General features: G+C 35.8%; 1 protein-coding gene across 5 annotated transcripts in view; it reads left to right on the plus strand.

The window, feature by feature from the left end:
- Positions 1 to 27114, plus strand: part of LOC149804403 (protein phosphatase 1B-like) — a 61026-nt gene that overhangs the window by 26008 nt on the left and 7904 nt on the right. The window contains exons 4-8 of one of the 5 annotated variants that reach the window (XR_016415599.1): positions 6003 to 6105; positions 7140 to 7197; positions 13974 to 13998; positions 16507 to 16527; positions 26338 to 26388. Coding sequence is in view for 2 of the 5 variants with exons in the window: in XM_089939840.1 (XP_089795966.1) it covers positions 6003 to 6105; positions 7140 to 7197; positions 26338 to 26388 (212 nt within the window). In the remaining 3 variants the exon portion in view is untranslated. The remainder of the gene's footprint in view (positions 1 to 6002; positions 6106 to 7139; positions 7198 to 13973; positions 13999 to 16506; positions 16528 to 26337; positions 26389 to 27114) is intronic. The other 4 variants (XR_016415597.1, XR_016415598.1, XM_089939840.1 and 1 more) reach the window with 4 other exon arrangements.

The raw sequence follows: 27114 nt of genomic DNA on the forward strand, positions 1-27114 counted from the left end.
TCAAAGAACTCACTATCTGCATGCTTAGTCTAACTGCTTTCACTTTTGCTTTTAAATTTAGAATGACTGATGACATTCTGTACATTTTGCATCAACTTATTTCTCATTTACATTTGTAGTTATTACACGAGATACACCGTGTTTACAAAGGAAGTGGGCTTGTATGTGATCCACTGTTTTTGTTGGGTTTGTTTTATTGCTAGTACCCTTTCAGTTACATATGATAATCCAGACCTGCCAGCCCTTAAAATTAATAAGTTTATGAAGGGGACCACTGTAGAGTCAACACAATGTATCAGTACAGTTACTGCTATATATCTATATCTATATATATATATATATATATATATATATATATATATATATATATATACACACACACACACACACACACATCAACTCAGTGGTGTTACTAGGGGGGTGCTGAACACACCTGGTGACACCAAAGTGACTGTCCATAAAAAGATTTGACTTGTTGTGCAGGAAGGAGGTCCATGGAGGCGACACCACAAGTTACCGCATATGACTGTCTAAAAAAAAATCAATTCATGCAGGAAGGGGGTCCATCGGGGTGACACCATGAGTTAACGCACATGACTCTGTATAAAAACTTTCAAATTTTTGTGCAAGAGGAAGGTCCATGGGGATGACACCATGAGTTAACGCACTGGGTGACACCAACCCTAGTGATGCTACTGTTCCAACTTTACAATAGCAGTACAGGATATTTTGTTACTGAAAATTGGTCCAACTTGAAAACAAATTAGATTGCCGTACTTGTTGGGTTGGCAGGTCTGCTACAAAGAGGTTACTTGTTAGCAGGTTTGACTGTTATAAGAAAACTGGCATTTGTCTGCAGTCATAAAGGGTCAAAAGATGTAAAGGATCTGAAGGCACTTGGTAGTGTGTTCATGGTCTATTCAGGAACTGATTGTTGTTGTTGTTGTTGTTGTGGGGTTTAGCGCCATTTTTCAGCACACGATAGGCTATACATGGCGGCCAGTATTAATGGTGGAGGAAGAACCCGGATAAAACCCCGGAAAGAACCACCGACCCTCGAGAAGCTACTGGCAAGCTTTCTCACATACCAACATTGGCCGAATCTTAGACTCGAACCACCGCAGACAGAGGTGAGATGGCAGTGATCCGTAACGAAGAGCGCTTTAGACCACTCGGCCACTCGGGGCCCCGCCTTCAGGAACTGAACATATTCTGAATATAAGTGTGATTAGATGAAGAAATAAAAGTATTGCTTCAAAATATTGTAAAATATTGTAAACAATATTTACACTTGTGTTGATTTTTCTGCATGAGTTTTGGCTCTAGTGGCTTTAGACCAGAAGAGTTTAAGGCATGGTCTGTTGTCCATCACTAAAATATGTTTGATCTGGCTACTTCTCATGAACTACTTACAGTATTTCAATGAAACTTTACACACACACACACACACATATCCATCAATGGTCTAGTTGGTCCTAAATAAAAATTGTGCTGCTCAGACATCCAATATGGCGAGAAAGGCAGCCATCTTCAAAATCTTAGGTCTATTCTTCCTGAGTGATAATCATGACACAATGGGGATTTCAGTAATAGACTTATTATGGTGCTCATGAATTCTAAGTGAAATTAGTGATAAACAGTTTGCTTTATAACCAACAAAGCAGAAGCATCAGTTCCATTGAGGATGTTGTACCAGAATATTGAAGGTATACATCATGATGATAATCCAGCCATGGAATGCAGAGAAAACCTCCATTTACTAATGCACTGTTGACAGTTGAACAGTCTGATTAAAGATATGCACAATATCTTACTGCCAGTTGGTGACCGCTCTGATGGCCTAGTGGTTTGAGCGTCCGTCTCAGAAGCAGGAGGTTGTGAGTTTGATCCCCTGCCAAGTCATACCAAAAGTGGTACTTACAACTGCCTCGCCTTGTGCTCAGCATTAAGAGGTTAGTGGTCGGTCTGGTGTCAAGATAATGTTACTGGATGGGACATCATCCTACATGTCTGCAGCATGATGCCCAAATTGCAGGACATCATTATAAACTGCCACACTGCAGACATCGTAGCGATATGACTGAAAGATTGTTAAAGCTACGTTAAAATTCTTAATCACACACACACTGCCAGTTGAATGCCCTCCCATGCCTGCAGTGAATTTAGTCTGCAAGGTCAGGGCATTGGTTGACACTGATAAGGAAAATGAAATTGCAGAAATGAACAGCCATCTTTCAAACAAAACTTGAAACCCTGCTAATTTCAAAGAATTCATTTTGGTGAGCCAACTGCCAGCACTGTTCTCCCTCTATTGGTACTGGTCCCACACATACATACTCGTGTCAGAATGTCTTGATGGAAGATATCATAGCTGTAAATGCCGAACCCTCTTTATCTGATTGTCAGGCATTTATTGAAATTTTAGACCTGGTGAGGAAGCAATGTCATCTCTCGGTTTGGCACCCTTGGCCATTTTTCTGCAGGGTGAAAAATGCCATTAGTAACTAAGCTTAGGAATTGAGATGCAAAGTAGCTACGGTCATTAACAGAGCAGCACACCATTACATTTCCCTTCATGCTGAAAACCACATCCTGTGGTACCTATTGTGGTCATCATCGAATGATGAGTGAGATTTGTCACAATTTTGACTTAACAGCTGCATATATTTTGTGATTGCCACTGCTTCTAAGTTTTTAGTGGATTGATGTGAAACTTGGTATATAATAAGCTCTTATCAGGTAATTGACATGCTGAACAATCAGTGTGATTGCAGTATTTTCCAAGTAGTTACACCCTTTTCTTTTTCACTCTGGATTTGTCTCCATCTTGTGGCCCATGTGGGAGGTTGTTATATTTATGTATCTTTTTCTTAAATATTTTAAAATCAGTCAGCTCACATGAGTTGCCCAAGTACCTCCAGTTTTGCTTAGATAGGTTGGTTGTTCAATTTCAAGCTCTACTGTTTGGCCTAGCCTTTGCTCCCAGAGTCTTGACCAGAGCAATGAGAGTAGTTGCAGCCCATTTAAGGTCACTAAGTATCCCAGTCCTTAAATATTTCAATGATTGGTTGATCCACAGTGGCTGTCTTGAGTTGTTTGGACTAGATCTGTCTCACTATTGGTCCATAGTGAGCAGGCTTGACCATCTGTCAAACTTAGACAAATCAGAGCTCATGCCATCTCATGATTATGTCTAGATCGGGATGAATTTTTTCACAAACATGATTAGTCCATGTCCTTCAGGATAGATTAGACAAGGTTCTGTCCCTGTTGGAGACATGCAGAGTAAAGACCATGTGATCAGCTCATCTTTTTCTTTTTCTGCTTTGAACCAGAACTGCGCTGTGAACCTGATTCCACAAGCAGACTGCCCTTGTATCCTAGTTTCACCTAGTAGCATAGAAAGTAAGCAGACCCTTGATTCTGAATTCTTTTGGTCAGGATTTCCATTATCATCTGATCTTGTGGACAAATCAAGATTGCTTTTGGGCTGGAGTCCCCATGCCTCCCCCCAAAATACTTACTTGTACTTGGGTTGGGCATTCTAGAGCAGGAAGAACTTTCTTCATGGTTAATGTCCCAGAAATAACCTACCCTCTACATCAACAATTTGGAAATGAAGGCAGTATTCTAAGCCAATCCACCAGATAAGAGGTTGATATGTGATGGTCTTTTTGACAACATGGTGGTGGTTGTACATTCAGTAGATAAGGAGGCAGCCATGCACCTTTTCTCTGCTTGGAGTAATGAGCAGAAATAGTTTGGGTGATAATCTTTCAAAGAAAGGAAAGATAGTCATCACAAAATGGTCACTTTACCAATCCATAGCTAACTCCCTGTTCCTCTTTTGGGGGACTCCTCTCTTGGACTTGTTTGTGACCAAGCTAAACAAGCTCCACTTTTCCTTTTCGCCAGTCTCTGGCCAGAGGGCCCGGGCAGTGGACGCTTTCAGCCAGCACTGCAGTTGTCTGTTTGCTCACACCTTCCCACTTTTCATGATGATCCCACATGTTCTACCCAAAGTCTTCTTCTCATCCCCACTATGACCTCAGTGATCATGGTTCCATGATCTTGATCTGTTGTGGACCATCTCGGGACCTTACCTCAAAGTTTTCGGTCAGAGTTGCCAAGTGCACCATGCAGTCGTGGAGATGATTGACATCAAAGGTGTATGATGCCAAAGGGAGTATCTTTTGTGATTGTAATAGAAAAATGTAAATCCTAGCTTTCCCCTATGAGGGCAGTTGCTGATTTTCTTTTTTAAGAATCATTACATTGTTTCTGCTATTAACCATTTACCTCATGCAAGCGCCTTTAGATGCCTCTACTCCATTCTCATGGAAGCACCTTTGGACGCCTACCAGATTCACATGTAAGCGTGTTTTGTTGCCTCCACACCATTTTCATGCAAGCGCCTTTCAACACCTGCTGTAAACATCAGCCATTTTAAGCCGGTTTTCATAGCACCACCTTAGGGGAAAGAAACTTAGACACCACATTCATCGATGGGAATGATTACATCACATCACATGGTCGCTGTTTAAACTCGGGTCGTAATCTATTTAAAGTAACGGGGTTGGGCTTTTAAATCACATAAAAAATTCTTCCATGAAAAATAATTATACAGCTATAACGATCAGATTTTACACTTAAATTTTTGTATACATAATATTGTACCAAAAATATAAAATGATTAAAATTTATGTTAAACATACCATATACTACACTCCTTAACAGTTAACAGACATGCCTATGTGTATGTAGTCAAATAGGTAACAGGTGTTCTATTTATTGTGCACTGTCCTATATAACTTTGGTTTTGCTACTCACCTTGGCATTTACAAGATGAAACAGTAGGCTTCATGCCCTATCCTTCTAACAGTTTTACATCAGGTCCAATGGGAATTGTGAGTCAGTTTCTATCCTATGCCAGTCAGGTGTTTTAGCATATTAACAGCTTCCATCAGTTGTTCCACTCTTGATTGTGATGCCCAGTCTCAGCCATATCTGTGCTAGGAAAGGTCAAGATAAATTTATATGTCCAGTTAGAGATTTACGTTTTTATTTGGCAGCCTCTAAAGGGAAAGAAAAGAGTATGAAGTGTCTTTTCATCATTTAAAGTTCAGCATATTTCTTCCACTTTCTATCATTTCTAGGTGGAATGTGATAACTATCAAGACAGTTTCCCAGTCCCTTACCAATATGGGCCTGTTTTTCATGAAAATTGAAGTCCATGAGGTTTGAACAATTGCTGCCTCAATATGGGTCTATCAGGTTTATTCATCTTTGGAGGATATGATGAAATCCTTGTTTTGGCAGTCTCACACTTTTTCTTCTTTTACTTTACCTGTTGGCCCAACAAAGTGAAAGCATTTTCTCACTGGGCTCAATAATCATCACTCTGAAAGTGGCCCAGGTGGATTCCATCATGCAGTATTTAAACTCCTCATTGAGGGTAAATATTCCTTGTGGTTTTTTTAGCTTCAGTTTGAGGGATCATCTTCCTTTCACAGTGATGTATGCAGTAGCAGCAGGTATAGTATTACTGGTGTTAAAATGTAGCTTTTGAGGCAGTGTAAAACTAATTTATGTCTTTTTTTAAAAAGTATTTACAAGAATGATAATCTTGGCCACTTACAATTCATCCCAAACAAAATTTCCCAAGCATGCTTTTTAACTTCAATAATCAAAGAAAGTTTTTCTTGTTGAAACATTCTAAAAATTGTGTCTAGTGTTGATTGACAACATTTGAAGCATCATTCCAGAGTATGTGTTTAAATATGACAGCCCAAGAAACCGAATACCTATGACTGTTTATTTTTTATGACAAAGAAATTTTATCTTGGCCTTCTTTACTCAGGCTATATGATGGTAACTTGAGCAGACGGAGACAAGATACTATGTATATTGTCATTTTCTTTTCTTTTTCTTTTGTTCTTTTCTTTTTATTTTTGATCATACATCATTATAAACTTTTCTCTTGTTTTTTTTTTGCCTTTCAGAGACATTAGACACTGTTGGATTGGCTGATGCTGAACTTCCCTATATCATGCATATACTACAAGATATGGAAGGATTGCCACCAGGTGGTGGATTAAGCTCTAAGTAAGGGTTATTACAAATTGAAGTGATGATAGGAAAAAATAGCATAATAGACTGATCTCAATAGAAAAGCTTGGCCCTGTTTTGTTTTGATTGAGCTATTTAGCTGTTAACTTCCATTTTGTGTAAGTATAATGGTGGGAAAAGATGGATTTTATCTGATGGTCTTTAACATAGCTGTATAATGATATCCTGGTTAGGAAGTGTGATAAATATTTGTTAATTTCATTGTGAACTACAGAATGATCACATTTTTAATGTCTTTGCAACTGTTGTGAAATTGTACCTATACTAAAATTCCAAGAAATTTTTGTTAAGTTCATGTATATAACGGGAAAGTGAGACATAGCAGTCATTTTTCCGGTGTCACTGGGGTCATTAGTTCATTCAGGTTTTGGTTTCTTTTGTGATACGTGTGATTTCCTCACTGGTCTTGCGGTCAAGGTCATAGTTTGAGAAAAATTGTATTAATGTTTATGAACTTTTATCATGCTTTGCATGAATCATTATAAAGCTAAAACAATGCATTCTGTGTATGCTTACTGTACCTTGTGACCTTGAGGTCAGGGTCACCTATTTACAACAATGCTTTTTGTCATAGGCTTGAAATGCTTTGCCATTGCCTTGTTCTCAGGGTTATGACATTCATTAATATGTCTCAAGATATATCAGTCATTTTAAAACCTTTTTGAAATGATAGGAAGCCATAACTGATACCAGCAACTGTGTTGTCTGATTGAAAAACCCAAATTTTAACCTCAATAGTAGTGTGAAAACTGCATTAGTGTATCATTGTCTTGAATTTGTCTCTCCACCGCTTTCTCTTTATAGAACCCACATATTTCAGTCTGGCCAACAACTATAGGTCTTGCATTTCCATTCAGAATGATTCTGTTAGAGGCTAAATCTTGATTCCACAAAATCCGATATAAATATTTATCACCAATATTGAAGTTATTTCTATATAGTTGAACATGAAGGAAGAAATTTTCAAGTAGTAAAATGTTGAAAATTATTTCTTTTAATATGTTTTGCAGAAAGCACACAGTTGAAAATATATTGAACCGCTTGAGGCCACAAAGGAAAGAGGAAAATGTAAGTTAACCATATGAAGTAGATTATTCGTTGATGGGGCCAGGGCATCAGTTATTGCTCTTTTTGATACAAATTTAAGAAACATAGCTGAATAGTTACAAGGATTACATTTACTTTGAACTGTATATTTTAAGCCTGGTGGTACAATTGTCTCTCTCAGATTCAACATTTTAAAACTTCCCTTAACTTAATGAATTTGTAATGTTGATGAACATAACGGTCAAAATTATTTTAAAAAATTGCAAATTTTGAGACCTCCAAAATTTAGTGTTGCAACATTCAACCTTTACACTCTAGAAATTCAGACTTGCTGTAATAAACATTCAGCAGAAAACCTGTGTCATATGAATAGCCGAAGGAGGAATTCATCAAGAATTTTGTCCATATGAGCCACATCCCCAACAGGCTAACTCAAATTTTATCTTTCTATTCACATATTACTGATTTGATGATTCAAATTCTACTCTGATTTTTTCATGGGTTTTTTATCAGGGGTGGGGTGGATTTGTTATTGATTATATTTTAAAGATATTATATTTGACCAAAAATATCATAACTAAATTTGAAAATGGCAATTAACTAAATTGTGATTTCTGATCAATGTATATATGTGTACAAGAACACTATAATGAATATACACTATTAATCTTGAGAGTAACATAATTCTGAACTTGCATATAACTCAAGATATTGTATTTTATTCAAAAATGTTGGAGGCGTGCCTGGTATAAAAGCACATAACTGCTTCAGAAATACCCTGAAACATGTCAAAAGTAACTTTATTCATAGAGCTGTGTTTATTTCTCTCAAGTTATGTTGAAAACATTTCCATTTTAAGAATAACATAATTTCAGCTTTTGTACAACTTGAAACTATGGTGTTTCATGCATAAATGATGGTGGGGGCACTTGGTAAAATTGACCAGAAATGCTTCAGAAGAATCAGGAACATTGGCAAAAGTAAACTTTTAATAAAGCAGAATGTTCACAAAATATTTGTATATGACCATCTTTAAGAGATTGGCAAATTTTAGCTTAAAATTACATCAGGTCAAGAAGGTTCAAAAAGTAACAAAGATGAATATTAAAAATGCTGGACAGTGCATGTGTCTGAATGCTTCTTGTGAATTTATTTGAAAAGATGGATTCATTTTTTTTTAATTCTGCATACTCAAAATATGCAGAAAAGTTTACTTTTTGCATATTCTGTAATGCTATAAAAGGTAATTGCATAGTTGCTACATTAAGCAGTCTCTGGCAAAAGAGTACTCACCACACTGCCCATAACAGCATTAAAGTCACTAGTGGTGCAGGGTTTATTCTAAACTGTGCCCTTTTGCCAGTGACCCGTAACTTCTTTAACATAAGGAAGTTTCTTCCGTGACATTTATGACTCGCATAGAAAAGACCCAGTAAAATGAGATTAAACATTGTGGACAGAATTTGGCACATCCCAAGCTTACTGAATAGGGTAAATTCTTGATTCAGTTCATTGTTTCTGTATTATGTCTATGGGGTAGTGTTATGGAGGACATAACTTTTTGTTTAACAGTGTATTCTTACAGTACACATTTTGTTACTTTTGGTCTAAGTGCACAGCATGTACATGTACAATGATATTTAAGAAATTTACCAACCAAGACAGAATTTGCTCAGTTCACTATCAATAGGTAAGTTTCATTTAGGAAATTTACAAACCAGGACAGATTCTGCTCAGTTTACTATTGATGGGTAAGTTTGATTAACAAAATGTACCTATCCAGACAGATTCTACTCATCTCAGTATGGATGGGTAAGTTTGATTAACAAAATGTACCTATCCAGACAGATTCTACTCATCTCAGTATGGATGGGTAAGTTTGATTAACAAAATGTACCTATCCAGACAGATTCTACTCTCAGTATGGATGGGTAAGTTTGATTAACAAAATGTACCTATCCAGACAGATTCTACTCATCTCAGTATGGATGGGTAAGTTTGATTCTTACTTTAATTTTGATAACATTATTCTTATTGATGGAATCGTAAGAGGATTAGAGCAACGATTCAGTATTCCATAATACGCGTTGTCTTGCTGAAGTTTCTCATAAATGTAGCAGTCTTTGAATTGTAAGAATAATAGTGGATTTTGAATTTTTTGAGCACTTTGCTAGTGAAGCATTAATCCTGTGTTTCATCTTTCTAATTGTAACCAGTGTCAGGGTAAGTAATTCCCACCCAAATGTGTTAAGGTTTATTGTTTAATTTATTATATTCCTTTCAGACTTAAATAATACCTCAAAGTTGTGCTAAATATGGGCATTAAAAGGCAGCTTGGGACTCGCACATCAGCTGTTTAGTGTGCACAGTGTGTTTATATACAGGCGATTGCCTGATTTGATTTTTTGCCTGACAGGGTTTTGGACTTGATGAAAAGTAGCCAGGTATTAGAAAGTTAATTGGTTTCCTGGGGCTGTTGTGGGGGTGGGGGTTTGCCTGACACTTGGTAGGAAGGTATCAGCACTTCCTGGCATAGAGAAGTTGCTTGCTTCCAATAGCAAGCCTTGCCTTTTTAAAGTATGGAAAGTGAAGTCATCTCACTTGCGTAAACCAGAAATTAAATCACGGAGCACACAGATTTCATTTGTTAGAGCCAGGCTTCTCCAAAATGGTCTGCATCATTGACTGGTCATTGTGCAGTGATTATTCAATGGGACACTGGTCTCTGGTAAAATATCTTAAGAGGTTGGGTACTAGGTACCTGTCACCTGGTGATCTCTTAGGTGACATTCAGCGAGTGTTGGGCACAAGGTGGTGATGACAATATGGTGTATGGTGCCAATGTTCCATTTTTTGGTATTCAGTCACCAATCATCGGTGGTGGGGCACCAAGCACCACAATATTTTTACCAAGTGCCAAATGCTGGTCTGTGGACAAGGTATCAGGTTTTGACCATCAACCATGTGGAAGAGATAAGAATTATCGTGGAAAATATTTACTTTTGCACTGAATTAAGATGAAACTTTTCCTGTCAGTCTCTTTAATGAAAAAAGTCACATTTGATTCATATTGCTAGTTCTAGTATGCAAGTGAATTAATCGTGTTTAAATTGAATTGTTTCATTCTCCAATAGTCACATAAACATTTGCAGTTTTATGTAAACTTGGCAGGTTTTGTTACTGATGTGGTGGCTTAAGATATGTTTGATTTCAATATAATGTATCTGTATTTGTGCCAAAATATTTTTTGGGAACTGATTTGACAAATTTGCAAAACCCTTTTGTAACAAATTGAAAAATTACATCAAGAAAGAGCATGCTGTAATAGGATTATAATGAAAAAAGTGAATTCTGGTTGCTGAAAGGTTCAAGTTATTTCGTCTTTCAGAGATTGCCTCAGGTCATGGGTCCCAGAAAGTTATAACCATGCCATCAATGCCAGTGAGCATTGATCCTTGGCCCTTCCCAAGATAGTTAAGAGCAATTCACACCTCTCACTTGGAGAAGCATAGTACCTTCTCAAGAATGGTGTCCCATTGCGATAAGCAGATCACACCTTCCTGAGCGGTAGATTAGCAATCTTAGTGAGATAAATTTGATATGGGCACATCATTGCTGAACTGGTTTTTCTGGCTGGTCACCATGCACTGGTTATCCACAAAGATCCGGGGCTTTTCAACTGTTTCCATATGGTGACTTTATGTGTGCCTCTCCACTTCTTGCTTCTAGTTTACTAGAGACTGCACGAGGACCAGCTATCAGTTTGGATCCCTCTAGGGTTCAGACTTTAATCACCATATGACTTTATGGATAAATTGTGATGAGTTTCTCAATGGAGTTTCTGTTCTCACCATGAAACCCGCTCCATTCTGCACACCAGCATATCCGATTCAGGATGGGGTTTTCACTTGGCACCAGGGCCCAGGGTGGCTGAGTGGTTACTGATCACCTCTGCCATATCACCTGTTTGTATGTGTTCTTGTCTTGGTTTTGCCATTGTGGGTATTTGAGAAAGCTTCCCAGTAGCTTCTTGTGGGCCATTGGTTGTTATGGGGGTTTTCCCAGGTTTCACCATTTATACTGACTGCCATGTATAACCTGTGATATGATGAGGAATGGTGTTAAACTTATAACAAATAAGATAGTTTAGTTCTTTAGGGATTTTTGGTCCTGGACAGAAGTAACCTGTCATATAAGAACTAGGAAATGTGTGCAATGCTCTTAATCTTACAGGGACATGACCTTCACAATGCACCATTGTGTTATGGTCACTTCAGACAATGTCATTAGTTGCATACATAAGGCATACAGGGGATTCTGCAGATGTCTGGGACCTCCTCTGATGGGCAGCCTTGGAAGAGATTACTGACCAAGTCTGCATATTCTGAGCAAGAGGAATATTGTCCAGAGTGAATCATGTGGTCCTTGAGGGCCATTTTGGTAGCAGAGTTGCTTTTGCAATGGGGGGGGGGATACCTGTGGCGGACTAGTTTGCTATGAGACCAGACAAACAGCTTCTGTTTTATGTCTGTAAGGCAGGATCTCCACCACTTGTCTCATCTTAGTAGCACACACACACACACCAGGATTTACCGTGGATATTGGAGAATTTTCTGTAATTGCTGCAGTAGGAAATGCATTGATCCTAGCTCTCCATGAAACACAGTAGCAGATATTTTTTTCTTTTCAAGGAAACAAATGTTCTGTGTCCACTATGAATATGCAATAGGGAAGCCCTTGTGACCATTTTCATGTTCTCTAGGGGTTCCATTTTTGTGTCAGACCATCTTTCTGATCTCGTCATTAATTTTGTATCTTGCTCACTCATGCATTGATGAAATCTTTTGTGTGTACTTTGAGCATTTTATGAAAACCCCTTAATGAACAATTGAGTGCAGCTTCCTGTGAGAATCGTAACCTTTTGACTGTTAAGGCTTATGGGTATTGCTGCATCTTTCATCAATTTGAATCACTCCTTGGATGATGTTATGAAAACTGCCATCAGGTGGTCTCACTACATTCTCTTAGCCTTGGTCTTTTGTGAATCAGAATGATTGCCTTTTTTTTGTTGTGCCCATGTAGTGATGGTAGAGCATGTAGCTCATCCTAGTGAATTCTGCGTTTGTTGAGACCATTAGCCTGCCTCCTAAGTGGTTATTTCAGCAATGAAATAGAATCGGGATAATGTATTAATGCTATTAAAATGTAGTTTTGGTGCGAGTAAAATCAATTGTAATTCTCCAGTCAGTATCTTTAATGAAACAACTAACATTTCTGGCACCACAAATTGCCAGTTATGGCATGGAAAAGAATTGAATCATTTCATGTTCTAAAGGTAATGTAAATGTTTGCCTGATGGCCTATCTTGTGCTGAAAAATGGTGTTAAATCCTACTACAACACAACCTGACAGCCTTAGTCTTAAAATATGTTTGACTTTATAATGTGTATGAACTTGAAACTAAAATTGTTTAGGGGCTGACTTGACAATAAATTGATCTGTGGAGATAAAAACAGTCATGCAAGAGTATGCAATGAAAATGGTATAACAATAAAAGTGAATTTGAGTTTTTAAATGGAGGTAGTTTTCATCCATCTCCACACTTCATTGAAAGTATATAATAATGCCAGGAATTGTGCAAATGGTTTCATCAAGAAATGTATCCAGAATTCACCTTGAGTTGCTGGTAAATGAGAAAAGAAAAAAAAAATCACAAGAATAATTAACAGGTATGGTGGTTTGTATGCTATGTTTCATATCAGTTGGTCAGTGGTTCTCATGTTTGTTTTTTTTGGAGAGCATTTGAATGCTGCTAAGGATCTCAGCAAAGCACTTAACGATTATTGAGATTCTCGGCAGACCACTTACTGATATTTCTTAATGTTGATTGTACCATTAGCTAACTTTTTGAAAGTGATTTGCATTAAAGTGCTAAATATTTATATATAAAAATCAATAATAATTTATTTTCTACGTTTAAAAGCACAGAAATCATATTTTAATTTCAGTAATATTTCCTTTAAAATACAATGGATGAGCCTGTTGTTTTGGTGGGGGTAGCAAAGTTCAGGCTCTTGATTGTTCAGCAACTTTTCTACATACCACCGAGCTCGCAGACCAACATTGCTCTGGGTACCTGTGTTTGAGCACTCTCTTAGGTTCTATACATTTCAGAATGTAGAGAGATGTATACGTAAGGCAGGAATATAGTGTATTTTTGTTTTATTTCCTAACATATATATGGATTTCTTTCACATTAGCTACTGTTGAGAATCTTGGGGTTATCTCTGCCATTACCATTTGACCAGCTAATTCAAATCTTACAATATATAAATGTCAAATACAGGCTGAATTCTAACGGTCTGATTTCAAATCAAGAAGACCTGGGTTATTGCTCCACAAACGAAGTGCAGAACAAAATTCGGCAGTTCTAGAAGTGATGATCTTTAAAGCTCTGATTAGTAGTCTTTATCAAAGGTACAGAAAGTAGCTTTCCCATGATAGGTTTTAATTTTTGCCTCATAATTTGTTTTCACTTTTTTCCAGGGACACCAGTTTTCATTTATTTTTTTACTATAAACCATTAAATTTAAGACCCAACCAGAATTGTCCTTTGGAACAGTTGGACTCCTTCCCCAATCCATGAAGTTAAGGCAGGATTTTTGAAATCCAGACAAACTTGTTCATATGAAAATAAATAAATTTTTTCAGTATTTTTTCCAGATATACTTGACTATTGCATAGATTTCTTTATTCTTATCATGAATCAAAGTTTTATCTTTTTGACTTGTATACAGAAAACAGACAACAAGGGTTAGAGGGGTATGTTATTTTTTTCTTTATGCAGTATTGTTTCTTTATTATGTAAACATCTTTCGCTTTCTTACTTTTTTTTCTAATTTTGTATGCTTCAAGTGAAGGTATTAGATAATTTTGAAAAGGAGTGTCAGTTGTTTTTCTCTATTTCTTCATCACAGATATGGGAGGGGTATATAGCATTACCCAAATCTGTCCAGCCTTTCAAGTTTTGTGTTTTAAGTGTTTTGTGCATATTCGATTGTGAGCTTGTACAACTTCATACAGATCTATTAGTGAATGCAGCATCCTTTTGCCAAAAGAACTATATATACTTGTTTAAAAGTCAAGTTCAGTTGCAAATAACATTGGTCTGCCATTTCATAAATGTACTGGCAGAACAGGGTCTCAGTTTGTATTACTTACCAAACTATATAGCATAGTATGACGGTAGATCTGGATATGTTCAGTTTGCAGTTGGACTCGATTAACAAGCCCAGTATTATAGGTCAATTAAAATATTTTTCTTTCTTGAAGACATTTGTTAAGCATGCTTTCAGGTCATCTTCTCATGCATTGTTAAGCAGTGTTGTGCAGCTTTTAATGTGAATGTGCCTAAATACGCAGACTTTCCTGTCAGTCACTTTGATCTACATTTCATTACTGTGACTTGGATAAGATTTGTGTATGATTAAGTCTTTGGGTTGGTGTTGGCTACAGAGACACATATAGATGCAATTTGAGGAGTAAAAGAAATGCACCAAAATGGGGTGGTTGTGGCCTGTGTTTCACACTTCATGGAATTCAGAAAAGCTTGCTTGTGTTTTTTTGTTTGGTTTTTTTTTACATCGTTACTGCAAAGTCATGCAATTTTGGTAGAGGAAAAGTCTTCGAGATTAGAAGACTGTTTCACCAGTAATATAGGTTACTGCTGTTGCACTCATATGCTTTGAACTTATTTCTAGTTCATATTTAGGGAGAAATATTAGCATTCATTTTTAAGTAACCACATGACATGATCTTTAATTATGGCTTGTATCTACCATAATTTACAAATTCATCGATAGAGAGAACCCTTGATTCACAAAATGGTTTTCAGCCAAATGTATCCTATTGATTAATATTTTAATGATTCAGAACAGCAGCCACCCTCTCTTCTCCCCAGTTGTATATTTATTTCTGAACTTGTGGTATTTACAGCATTTTTTTAAAAAAATGCACCAAATGTTTGGGGTTCATTTGCAAGATGCATATTGTTACTTTAAAGGCTATATGTTGAGCTGTCAGCAAAGAATCAATTATGGTTTGATTAGCCAGAGAAGCAATATACCCCAGAACAATTTTGTTTCAGAATATAAGATGAAGATTGAAAGTAATAAATCACCATTTTAAATATACCTGATATAGTTTATTTTAAAAATAAAAAAACTAACACTCTGCACATTTGTTTATGCAACTCCTGTTGCTACTGAATACATTATGGTTGAAAATAGGATGTAAAGCCAAGAAAGCTTATAATATGGCCCTGCTATCTGCCATGTGTTATCAATTGGACATTCATCAACAGTTACTATTTTAAGTTACTTAACAAAAACTGCTTGACCAAATTTATAAGAAAGCATCACAGAATGAAGAGCTTTTAAGTTTGTAGAAATTATGCTAATCTGTGTTAAATACGATAACCATTACTAAAGATAAGAAAAAAAACTTTAAACAACTTTCTCACATAAACTGCCAGACATAATCGACAAAATGCAACCTGGCATGAAGTGCTTTAAAATTTGAACCTGTGATTCTAATCCATGATCAGTATATGGCTACCATGATTACCAAGATATAAATCTGTACAGGTTCTTTTTTTTTAATGGCTCAAAAGAATGTGAGCAATTTTTTTGAAAATCCAGCCATGAAGAGCTTTCAAAATCAGTGATCAAACATACTCATAGGCACTGTTAATTAGGAATGAAAAACTTCCAATTCAGTTCTTCAGGAGCTCTACACTGAATTTGACGATATGAAAGTTAGCATTCAGACCAGATGGGTTTAAAATGCTGATCCACCATGAAATATGGCAGACATTACATGGGTAGAAAATCTGTTAAATGATTTTGTATCCAAAATATCTCCTCAGAATTTGACTGGTAACATCCTGGTGTGAAGAGAATTCAGATTTATACAGATGATGCCAATCCATCTTTAGATATGTTCATTCATTGCTTATGTAAACATAGTTCAGACAAATTGGGAACTATTGCCCTTTTAAGTTACAGGCCACAATTTACTTCATGGACAAATAACTTTGCAAAAGTTGCTCATCCATAAGAACAAATCGATTTCTGCACCCCTGTGCAATCTACAGCATTAGAAGAGCCTGTTGACCCAGATTTTTTAGCCAACTGACCTTCATTTTGGTTATTAGGCAAATATCAGCCAGGCTAGTGATCTTGAACCTGCATGTTCTTATTGTATATCATGCACTTTACTCTAGAATGAAGCTGTGTGTACTTGTTACATGTTGTCTTGTTTTCTTCTCAGTTGTCATATCTGTATTCTTGAGTAAGTACATATATTTTTATGAAAATGTATGGTTTTATGTGCTTTAGCTTTCAATGACATTTATCAAATTTCATCCTGTGTGTGCGTAAATAATTTGTTGATTGAAGTGTGGCTTTGGAGAATTGTGAGGGAGATTTTAATAATTCTAATTGTGCTTTTTTGTTTTATTAATTCATCTCAGAAATAATCTATTATTCAGCTTTTTATTGTCCAGCTACAATATTTTCTCCTCTTTCTTTCATGCAGGAATATTGTGATACACCCCATCAGTCAGTCAGTTTGTCCATCTGTAACCTTTTCTTGGTCGAAACTGCTAGGTGGAAAATTAACTTGGTATATAGGTTGCTCTTGTGTGGGGGTCATCTGTAAGAGGGGTATGATTTGGGACCTTGGGAGAAGTAGAAGTCAAACATACAAAAATTGCAGTTACTGTTACATTTTAAAATAATTATCTTTACCATGCTTTGATCATGCAATTGTGGGAGGATGACTTGCATATATTTTAGGTCATGATCTCTTGGTTGCATTCGGGACCTAGGGTTGGAGGGAAGAAAATAAAGTCAGGTATTTAAAATCCAATGCAAAATGGTTGACCTGCCTACCCAATCGTTCATATATACAGAATTGCCCATTTCTGCACATTATTTTATTTTATTGTTAGATGCTGTAGTTTATTATACAAAAATAAAATGTTCAACCATTGGCACAAAGGATAAATAAAGGACTATCCAGATCTGCATCTGTTTGAATGTTTCTCAAAGTAATCTGCAGGTAGTGTGTTTTTACCACTCTTGGTTTATCTGTATTTGGGTAGAAATGCCTTTTAGGGGTCAGTACCTTGAGAGTATATATAACTATTTGTGATGGATTAGATGCCATAGATTGTTTTTAAAAAAAGAACATTCACCATTCTTCCAAGCTTGTTGCAGTTGGAAGGAAGGAAATGGTTTGTTTAAAAAATACCTGACATAACCAAAGTCACTTGTAATTCTGTTCTTTTTCTTTCTTCTTTTTTTCTGTTCCTTTAGTTAGTTCTCCAAAAGTAGTGTCATCATGCATTCAACAAATTGCGCTAGTGACTAATCTGATATCATTTGCACCAGCCAAACTGATTTGAGAAGGAAGGGAGTTAGTATGAAATTAAAGTAAATGAGTTTTTACACATTATAAACAATATGCTTGACTTTTGTCCTTCATTTCCTTTTCAATTTATTTATATTCGGAACAAAGTAATCTAGAGTAATATCACATGAGGATCACCTACCATATCCAACATAGCGAGGTGTTGACTTCTGTTTACAACATTGATGTTATCAAATCTTGTGACAGTTTTTATCTGAAATCGGTTGATCCATAGATGTTGCTGATCAGCATCCGATTAATTCACATGTGAAAAATAACCACATTTCTCAGGTCGAGAGAGAAATTACATGACTCATCATGTGATGAATTGTTGATATTATCCATTTTTAAAGAAACCTAACAATGTTTTGGACCAGTATCTGTAAAGATTCATTGTTATTCAGATGATTTTGCATATACAACTTTTTTCATGTGATATTAAGGCTTTAACAGAGTACAGTGTTCAACGAGCATTAAGGGGAAAGAACTCTTACAATTTAAGTAGATATTGAGCCTGCTATCCCGTACTCCTGTTCCTATAGGTGCACAAGTCTGCAGTTGAAAGTTAAGCTGTCAGAATTATTTAAAACCTTTTATCAGGTACCTGATCCTAATGATTGATTACCTGGGTACCTGATCAAAGAGATATTATTAAATGTGAACCTGAACTACTTTGTTGTAGGTTCATACATGGCAACTCCCAAGAGAGATATAAGTACAAATGTTACTAATGTAAGTGGCAAAAAGCGTAATCTGAGTATTTTTAAAAAAACATCAATATATTACATAGCATAATTTTGAAAAATGTACATTTATTTTTGCTTCCTACCTGGATCTGCATTTAAAATTCTTGCCACAAATTAAATACATAACTTAGTAATTAGTACAAGAGTATTGACACAAAACCAGTTGATAAATTATTTACGTGTAACACTCACTTTAACTAGTCTATATGTCTTGACATTCTCTGAATGGTTGTTAAGTCCACAAATGGTGATTGCTGTGTTACATCACTGAAAAATTCTTCATTCAAAATTTGCAAAATGCTGTAGATTTGTCCTTTTCTTGATGCATCATGTTTTTAAGTTTAACATTGTCTCTCCTAACACTTCATTCATATTACATCCATGAATCACATCGATAAAGCTGCTTTTCTTCATATCTAGCGACGTTTTTTTTCTCTCTCTCTTCAGTTTACACTGGTTTGCTATGTATGTATGTATCAAAATGTAATGAATCGGTGACGGGTTTTCACGTTCATCTATTTTTTGGGAGGAGCTGTTTCTAATACATTGTCCACTATTCCAAGAGTTCTGTTTAAAGTTGGATGATTTCTTACAGTTATAAAATAAGTGCACATTTTTCTTTTTTTCCAGATAAAATTATTTCATATCCTCAAAAATGCAGATAATGGTTGGAACTAGACTATGTTTGTCCCTATGTGCTTCCATGACATCTTCAAAAAACACATTATTGCACTAAATAGAATTTGTAAAACGATAACATGTGATTTTTATTTGTTTAATATACTGCTGCTTTTAGTGATAATGTTTTTTAGAAAAAATGCTGACAATGACTAATTTTTAAAAAAAATGAGATATGGCCTTTGTGATGTGGACCTGGCTTTTTCAGAAAATAGAGGTAACCTTTACTATAGAGGCAACTTGTATGCAAGTATGAGTATGCTTTTGTTCAAGTTTGCAAAGGTAAGTTACGGTATATTTTTTCAGTAATTTACATAAATTTCATACTAAATTTCTTCATAAAATAACCCTAGGGTTTCCACTACTTTTTCTAGCTTATTTCTTACTCTTTTTTTTCTTTAATACCCCTAAGCTTCTACCTCCCTATCTTAAGTTATGTAGTATTCAGACTAATTTGGTTGTGAAGACTTTTGTTACTTATTATGGCCCTCCTCCAGTAGTCTAATTAGTATGCTTTGAAAAGTTGTAGGTATGAAGTTTGTTGATCAACTCTCCTTTTCTTTTGAGAAAGTCCTCTGAAGCCAGTCAGGTTTTTGGCAGTGTTCTTTAAGTGGAATTGTTATTTCATCAATATTTACCTTTAAACCTCAGCAGTTCCATTGTTTTATGGTGTTAGACATATTTATGGAAGTGGTGGAAAGTTTTACTGGGTGGTATAAGGGGCCTTTCCATTATTCATATTGAGACATCCAGATTTATTGAAGAGCTTAATAGGATTGTCAGGTTCCTTTGGAAGTTGTTTATTCTTTAATTAGCTGGTATTTTATTCTTTAATTTGTAAATTGCTGCTCATTTTGTTGGCCATGTTCAACAGGTTTTGAGCTTGCAGTGTTGAGATCCTTATTTGTCTCAATATTATATTAGGCACTGGAGCCAGTGATTTTCTGGATTTAGCTTGGGGGTGGAGGAGTGTATTATATTTAGCATTTGAAGACTTGAAAAATATTCTTTGCTAGACAAAGAACAACACTGGTCTGGTTTGCCACCAGAAACCATGAATTATTGGCACAATCTAATAAAGGATTATTTACATGGACCAGTTTTGCCTAGATGGTTAATCTTGTTGCCATTATGCATGAAAATATTGATCACCAATGTTTTGATGTCCTTTCATCTTTTTTTTTTCGTCACATAATGACATAAGTTGCCCACCATCTACAGTTATTTAATTTGTGGATGATCTTGTTGATTTTGGAGGCAGAAGATCTGAGGTCAAGATCATTGACTGAAAGAAGAACCTGCTCAGTCCTGTCAAGCCTTGTCCAGCAATTAGGAGGGAGGCAAACTATTACTCTCTTCCAAGTTTGATCACGTTCACTAAGGAGGGAAGATCATTAGTCATTGTATAATAGTGAGAAGTTAACCCTTTAGCTATGACTGCTGCATCAAAGCGTCACCTGTAAATAGCTCCTGAACCCCACTGGTGCATATATGCGTCGATAAGCCTAGTTTACTACCCCAGTGTTGCTTATGTGTGTATAGTTCAGCAGTACTCAAAACCCAAGTGTCATATTTATGCAGATGTGATCGCTATGTTAACTAAACATTGATCGGTTGAAAATACAGAAGTTTACATTTTTCATTATCATAACCAATGAGAGGATTGTTTACTCAACATTTTGATACAAGTTTGAAAGCTGAGAGGTTAAATTTAGACACACTGTAAGGGCTTTTCTGCATTTCATAAAACACGTGTAGTTGAGATAAACAAAGATGGATTCTGATTCAGATATGAGCGACTTTAAAGGGTTCAGTACAAGCGATATCAAACAGTGAGTTTAATGGATCAGATATTGATGTTAGTCCCATTTCAACACCATATGTAAGTGATTTTTAATCAAGCTTGGACCACTAAGCAATGACATTTTTTTCTCAAGTTTTTTCCTGAATGTCTGGTGGAAAAGCTTGTGAAAAAAACAAACGATTATGCCAAGAAAATGGGGGACCAAAAGCAAGACCTGAAATGGTATGAAATCAGCATTGCAGAGATATAGGCATATCTTGGAATATACTTCATCATTTATATGTGGATAATGACCTTTTTGAGAGATACCACCCTCAACTTTGTGATTTGCGTGTGTATTTAATTCATGTTTTTTTATATGTACATATGTAAATATTCGATTTATTTTGTGGAATTCAAAACAGTTTACATGACTGGGATTTCTTGTATGATGGGATGTATATATAGTGGAAATATATGAATAACAGACACTAAACAAGGTAAGCTGTTTTTTATTTCACTGAAATCCAGCAAAAACTAATGAAATAATGAATATAAATGTAACCATGTTTTTATTGTCAGTTTCTGTAGTCAGCCTTGATGATGATGATCTAGTATTCAGCATAGCAACCAGTCTCAGTAACTGTATGATAGCACTCAGCAGTAGTGAAACTGCACAACAGCTATTGTAGTTAAAGAGTTAAAGGACAATTTAAGCATATTCAGAACAACACTGATGTCCCAGTTTTGGTGGACTCTTAATGAATGTTTTTTTTAAAAGCCAGTTGTTGAATGTCCTTGCCTGCCATTAGGCTCCATCCTACAGCTAAGGTCAGATGGGGGAGGAGATAGTATGGACTTGATAAGCAGCACCCTCTCAAGCTAAGTTCTGGTGATCAGTAAAATTATTTGCATGAGCAGAGCTCTCACTCAGGAAGATCTGGGAGAGAATGATTTTGGAAGAGTTTTGTTGGTCAGATCATGTTCACAAGACGACTCTTTCCATGTTTCCATACACTCCTACATCCAAAACCTATGCCCAAAACATTCAAGGGCTCAGGACACTATCTCATCTGGGAAGGCTTTCAGGGGCCTTCTCATTTGGATCATCAACTGCTTTCATGCTTGGTGATGTTTGAGAGCTAGTGCAGAAAATTTTCCTTTGGTAATGATGCTTTGAGGTAGAACAAGTTGTGATCTGACCCTCTTCTGTGCTTTGGTGCCACCTGAACATCCAATATGATGGTCACCACAGTTGCCATCTTGAAAATGTTACAGCTGCTCCTGAAGGGATTGTAATATCAACAGGTTTTTCACTAAAATATTTCAAATGTATAGTTGATTGTTGTGAAATCTAGTTGGTATAAATGAAAATAGTACCAGTTTGCTGTACAATATGGCCACCAGAGTGGCCATCTTGAAAATTTTACAGCTGCTGATTGAATAGTCATATCACTATGGGGTGTTTACTAAAGAACTTGTGATGAGTTGGTCCTAATTGAAAATGCTGCTGATATAATGCCTGATAGGGCTGAAACAGTGGCACTCTTGAAAATCTTTTTATTGCTATGCCTTCTGAATGAAATGTAAAGTTACCTTCAGGTTTTCCAAATTTGGAATATCATCTCAACAGGAGGTTTCCACCAAAAGACTTCTAATGATGCCTTGTTGGTCGTAAGGGAAAATGGTGCCATACTGATGTCCTATATGTGCTTCTTATTGCTGAAGAATATCAGAAAGGGTCAGAATATTTGACAGTTAAATGGAAGAAACAGTCTTCAACTACTGGAAATTCTTTTCAGCCATTAGACCACAAGCTTCTTAAAGGAACACATGTTAAACTTGGATGTATTGCCATTGCAAGCAGCTTTCATGTGCAGTTTGATGTTTTTAGAAATTTGCATGAATTTGGTAGCCAGCATTTTGCATCATTCTTATTCCATGGTATAGCAGTTATTCCTGTCAGTTTTTTTGCCTGCCTGGCCATAAATATTTTTGCTTTCAGAGCATAATTATCATATTTAAGGTATCACTATGAAACTTTGTGCATATATTGGACTTGTAGTCCAGTTGTACCTTTTGATATTCACAATTCTCTAGTGTTTCAATATGTGTGTGAGGGAGAGGGAGAAAGATCATCCATCCATTCATTCCAAACTTTCACGCTTGAGACTTGACCATCTTGATGTATCTTGGCACACACATTGGATTAGTGGTACAGGTGTGCCTTTTCTTTTTGCTATTCACATCTCTCTAGATTCAATATTTATCTGTTTTCCTCCCTGATTCTGTTGATCCCTCAAATCATTATCAACACTTGGCTGTTCACGTTGATTTTTAGAGCTTCATATTTGTAATGTTTTTTTTTCTCCCCATCCATTATCAAAAATATAATTTCCAGGGCAAAAAAATCCATAAACATTTAGGACATTTTTATGAAATTGGGCACTCATATTAGACTATTGGTATAGACAACCATTTTTGTTATTTGCATTTCTGCAGTACTTAAAATGTTTGCATCAGTGTGTTTATCCCACCATCCATTATCCACACTTAAGTTCTTGGTCAGTACTCTAAATCTGTTCAAGGTATATCTGGGAAATTTAGTACACCTAATCAAAGTGGTATACAAATTGAGAGTACTGGACCATAGAGTACTTTCAGTACATAAATGAGGGACAAGGGTAGCATGTCATCTCTAGGTGACATTTGATGTATAGTTTCGGCTCGTTATTGTTGGATTCATCCATTCACCATATTCCTCTGTTTAAGAGCATCTGAAAATTGTAGCATGCAGTGTCGTTTGCAGTTTTCCCCAACACTAATACATAACATTTTGTAACAGTTAAAGCTTGATTAATGTTGCTGTAATAGTTGTGTGTGTTTGTGTGTGTGTGTGTGTATATATATATATATATATATATATAACTTGCTGTCATAATCAGCTTTGTATTGCTTCTTTACTGCAGATTTAATTGATTTTTCTTTTCACTTTGGAGCATTATTTAGCACAAAGTCAGTATTGAAAATTATTCTCCTTCATTTCACTGCTTTCCTTGATTTGAAGTTGCTCATTTGGTAGTGTGTTGAACTTGTTATGCATGGGTCACAGGTTTGATACCCATTCAGACCAACTTGGGTTGATTGCCTCAGTTTGTCCATGGGAAAGGCACTTACATGTAGCTCCCGTTTCATCAGTATGGTACAGCCAATAATTTATTAACAGTGCTGTTAGAAACAATCAGCAACCATCCATTTCTTTTCATTAATCTCTTTTGACAGACATATCAGTATCAGACATTGTTTGTGAGCACAGGTGTAACTGGAAAAAAAAACTCTTGAACACAACTTGTTTTGATTATTGACACAGGTGAATACATGGTTCAGTAATTTGATGTCCGCTGTTTTCATCTTGAAATGCCTTTCCAATGCAAAGCCATCCTTTAGCTCACTTTAGCTGTACTGTACACAAACACTAAAGAATATTTTTTATCAGATCTAATTTGTGGATGTATCTGATGAATACCTTGAATGATGCTACTTAAATAATGTATATTATTTTATTTTTCATTTCCTGCCTAAAATGTTTACTTAGAAATTTAACAAAACTTGGCATGTGGATATATCGTGACATCTGAGATGACTTCACACATTTTCTACCTGTAATTCAGAGTAAAAGGTCATGACAAATAACTTGTTAACGCACATTCTAGTGTCTTGTATACATGTGAACACGGACGTGTGACAAAATATTTTTCTTTGCAAGTTTGTTATGGTGGAATTTCTAAAGACAGTTTAATTACTCTGCAGTTATAATCAAGGACATATGAAGAGTCTTGTATTGGATTATTGGAAATTCTTTTCAGCCAGAAAAACCATCATTCCCTTCAGTGGTCTCTTATTAACTTTTTCAGAATGGTTGAATCAGTTATGTCATACTTGGTAGGAGTCTTCTGTAGGACATCGTCTATCAGATTTGGTATGGCTTTCTTAACATCCATTTGGAAAGATCTTATTCTACTTCACTAAAACGACAACCAATTTGGGTCAAACTTTTTAGGAAGGAATGTTTCTCAAGACATGTTTTAACAAAACTATGTCCAAGTTGACCCTGCTTGCAACAGTATGGTTTTCTAAGAAACCAAGTGGAAAACATTTTTTCAATAAACTTTTTCATGAAACTTGGTTAAATTATTCTATGGCTCTATCAGAATTGTCTGGTGGCAACCATGGCAGCATTGTATATTCCATGGTAGCCAGGCAGAAAAAGTTGGTAATATTATTTGACATGGCATGCTTTATCAAAAGTCTTGCTCAGTGAGCAGCCTGGTTGAAAGCTTATTTTAAAATTTGTATCCAGAATGACTGAGCCACTTTTGATCAAACTTGGTAGGAATTTTTCACAGGACATGTTCTACCAGAATTGTATGCAAGATGGTTCGCATGAAACAACATGGCTTCCATAGCAACCAGTTGGAAGAAACCTATTTTCAGTTTCTCCTCTGAACAGCAGAGCCAGTTTTGTTTAGATACAGTGGGAATGGTTGCTAGGACACCACACTTAAGCAGAAATTTTCTGAGTGGAACACTGCCCAAATGTGTGTGTCATTTATCTAAAACAACTATTTGATTGATATATAACTAGTGTAGAGTATGATGCCTGAAATAAAAGATTTAATTCCTAGAAAGAGATCTTATCGCATGACTCATATTAAAAAATTCTGATGGTCAGATTTTGGCTAGTCTCTTAAATTGTGTCTTTTTTTCACCAGTGGAACCCATGTGTCTGGATTCTTTTTTCTGTTTAATCTGTACAACTTGCTTTGGTTGTTTGTTGCAATCAAGAACGAATATATAATGACAGAAACTTGTGCACAATTTACAGACACAAGACAAATGAGGTTCATTATTTACAGATGCAAGACAAAGGTGCAGATTACTGATGGATGGAAGTTCTGGAAAATAACACAGGAGTGCATGTTCTGATCCTGTCTTTATTGTACTATGAAAATACTACCACCCAGAATATTCATGAATATTGATCTTTTAAGGGGTGGGGTATGAAATAATAATTTCATTCATTAGGATGTTGATTAATATTCTCATTTACTAAATATATCTTGGGGAAATGTTCATGTTTCTATTAGGCGTTTCAATTTAAATTTATCTTGGAGGGATAAAACCCCACCAATTCCATTGCCCTACCCGACCCAAACTTGAAAGGGAAACAATTCATATTTACTACCCATTCCTGTTTGCCTAAAATAAATGGAATTTTTGTATTACGTCCTTTACACCTGAGAGGATATTGTTTTAAGTTCATTGATATTAAATGCAATGAATCCTGTTCAGACATGACTTCCAATTAATTAATTGATACTTTAGTGGAATTTATTTGAACAGGGAACATTGGACATTAAATTTGTTGTGTATACAGTTTATAAATGGCAATTTTGCAATTCTTTTTCATTACTCTTTCAGGGTGATCCTGATCCTGTGACAAACCTAATGCATGTACAGACACGGAAACGGGTAATTTTACCAAATCTGCATTTCAGTTGCATTTTATTTGCCTTTTGTTTAGCATTCCATCTTTCGTGACATAATATTTCATTCAGACATTACTTCATTTTTTTTTTTTAAAAAATCAATTTCATTCATTGTTTCCTTTATTTACACTCATTTGGAACAAAATGGAAATGCAATACCAAAGTCAGGTTTTCTGTTTTCAGAACTCATTAAAGTATAACTTTAATGAAATAGCAATTGCAGAAAATGCAAAAGATGGCATCTGATTTATCATAAATTAAAATATAACCACAACTGTATTAAGTGTAAAAACATGGTTGAGTATTTGTCAACAATTTGTTTTTGTATTTCATTCTGGTAACAAGTTTTGTACTTGAACAACCATTAGCATCTTTAACTCGCTTAAATTGTGTTTGAATAAGTGCCTTATTACAGATACAAGTCTCCATACACAGCAATTAAAATTAACTAATAAGAGAGCTCATTAGGTGACCTTTTTGGTTTTCATCAAGGCGATTTCTTTGATGTCCACATTAATTAACTGGGAGTTATAAGTTACTTAAACTGTTTAATTTGGAGAAATTGACAAATGATGTGTACAGAGGTTACTTTGATTATTACTAACAATCTCCCAATTTGAGTGCAACGTGGGATCTGATTGGATCAGTTTCTTTTAGCTGCATCCAACCAAATAATGGAGCAGTTGATAAAGAAATATATTTCTGTATT

Source organism: Sinohyriopsis cumingii, chromosome 2, assembly GCF_028554795.1.
Source record: "Sinohyriopsis cumingii isolate HCF-2022 chromosome 2, ASM2855479v2, whole genome shotgun sequence".
Lineage (NCBI taxonomy): Eukaryota > Metazoa > Mollusca > Bivalvia > Unionida > Unionidae > Sinohyriopsis > Sinohyriopsis cumingii.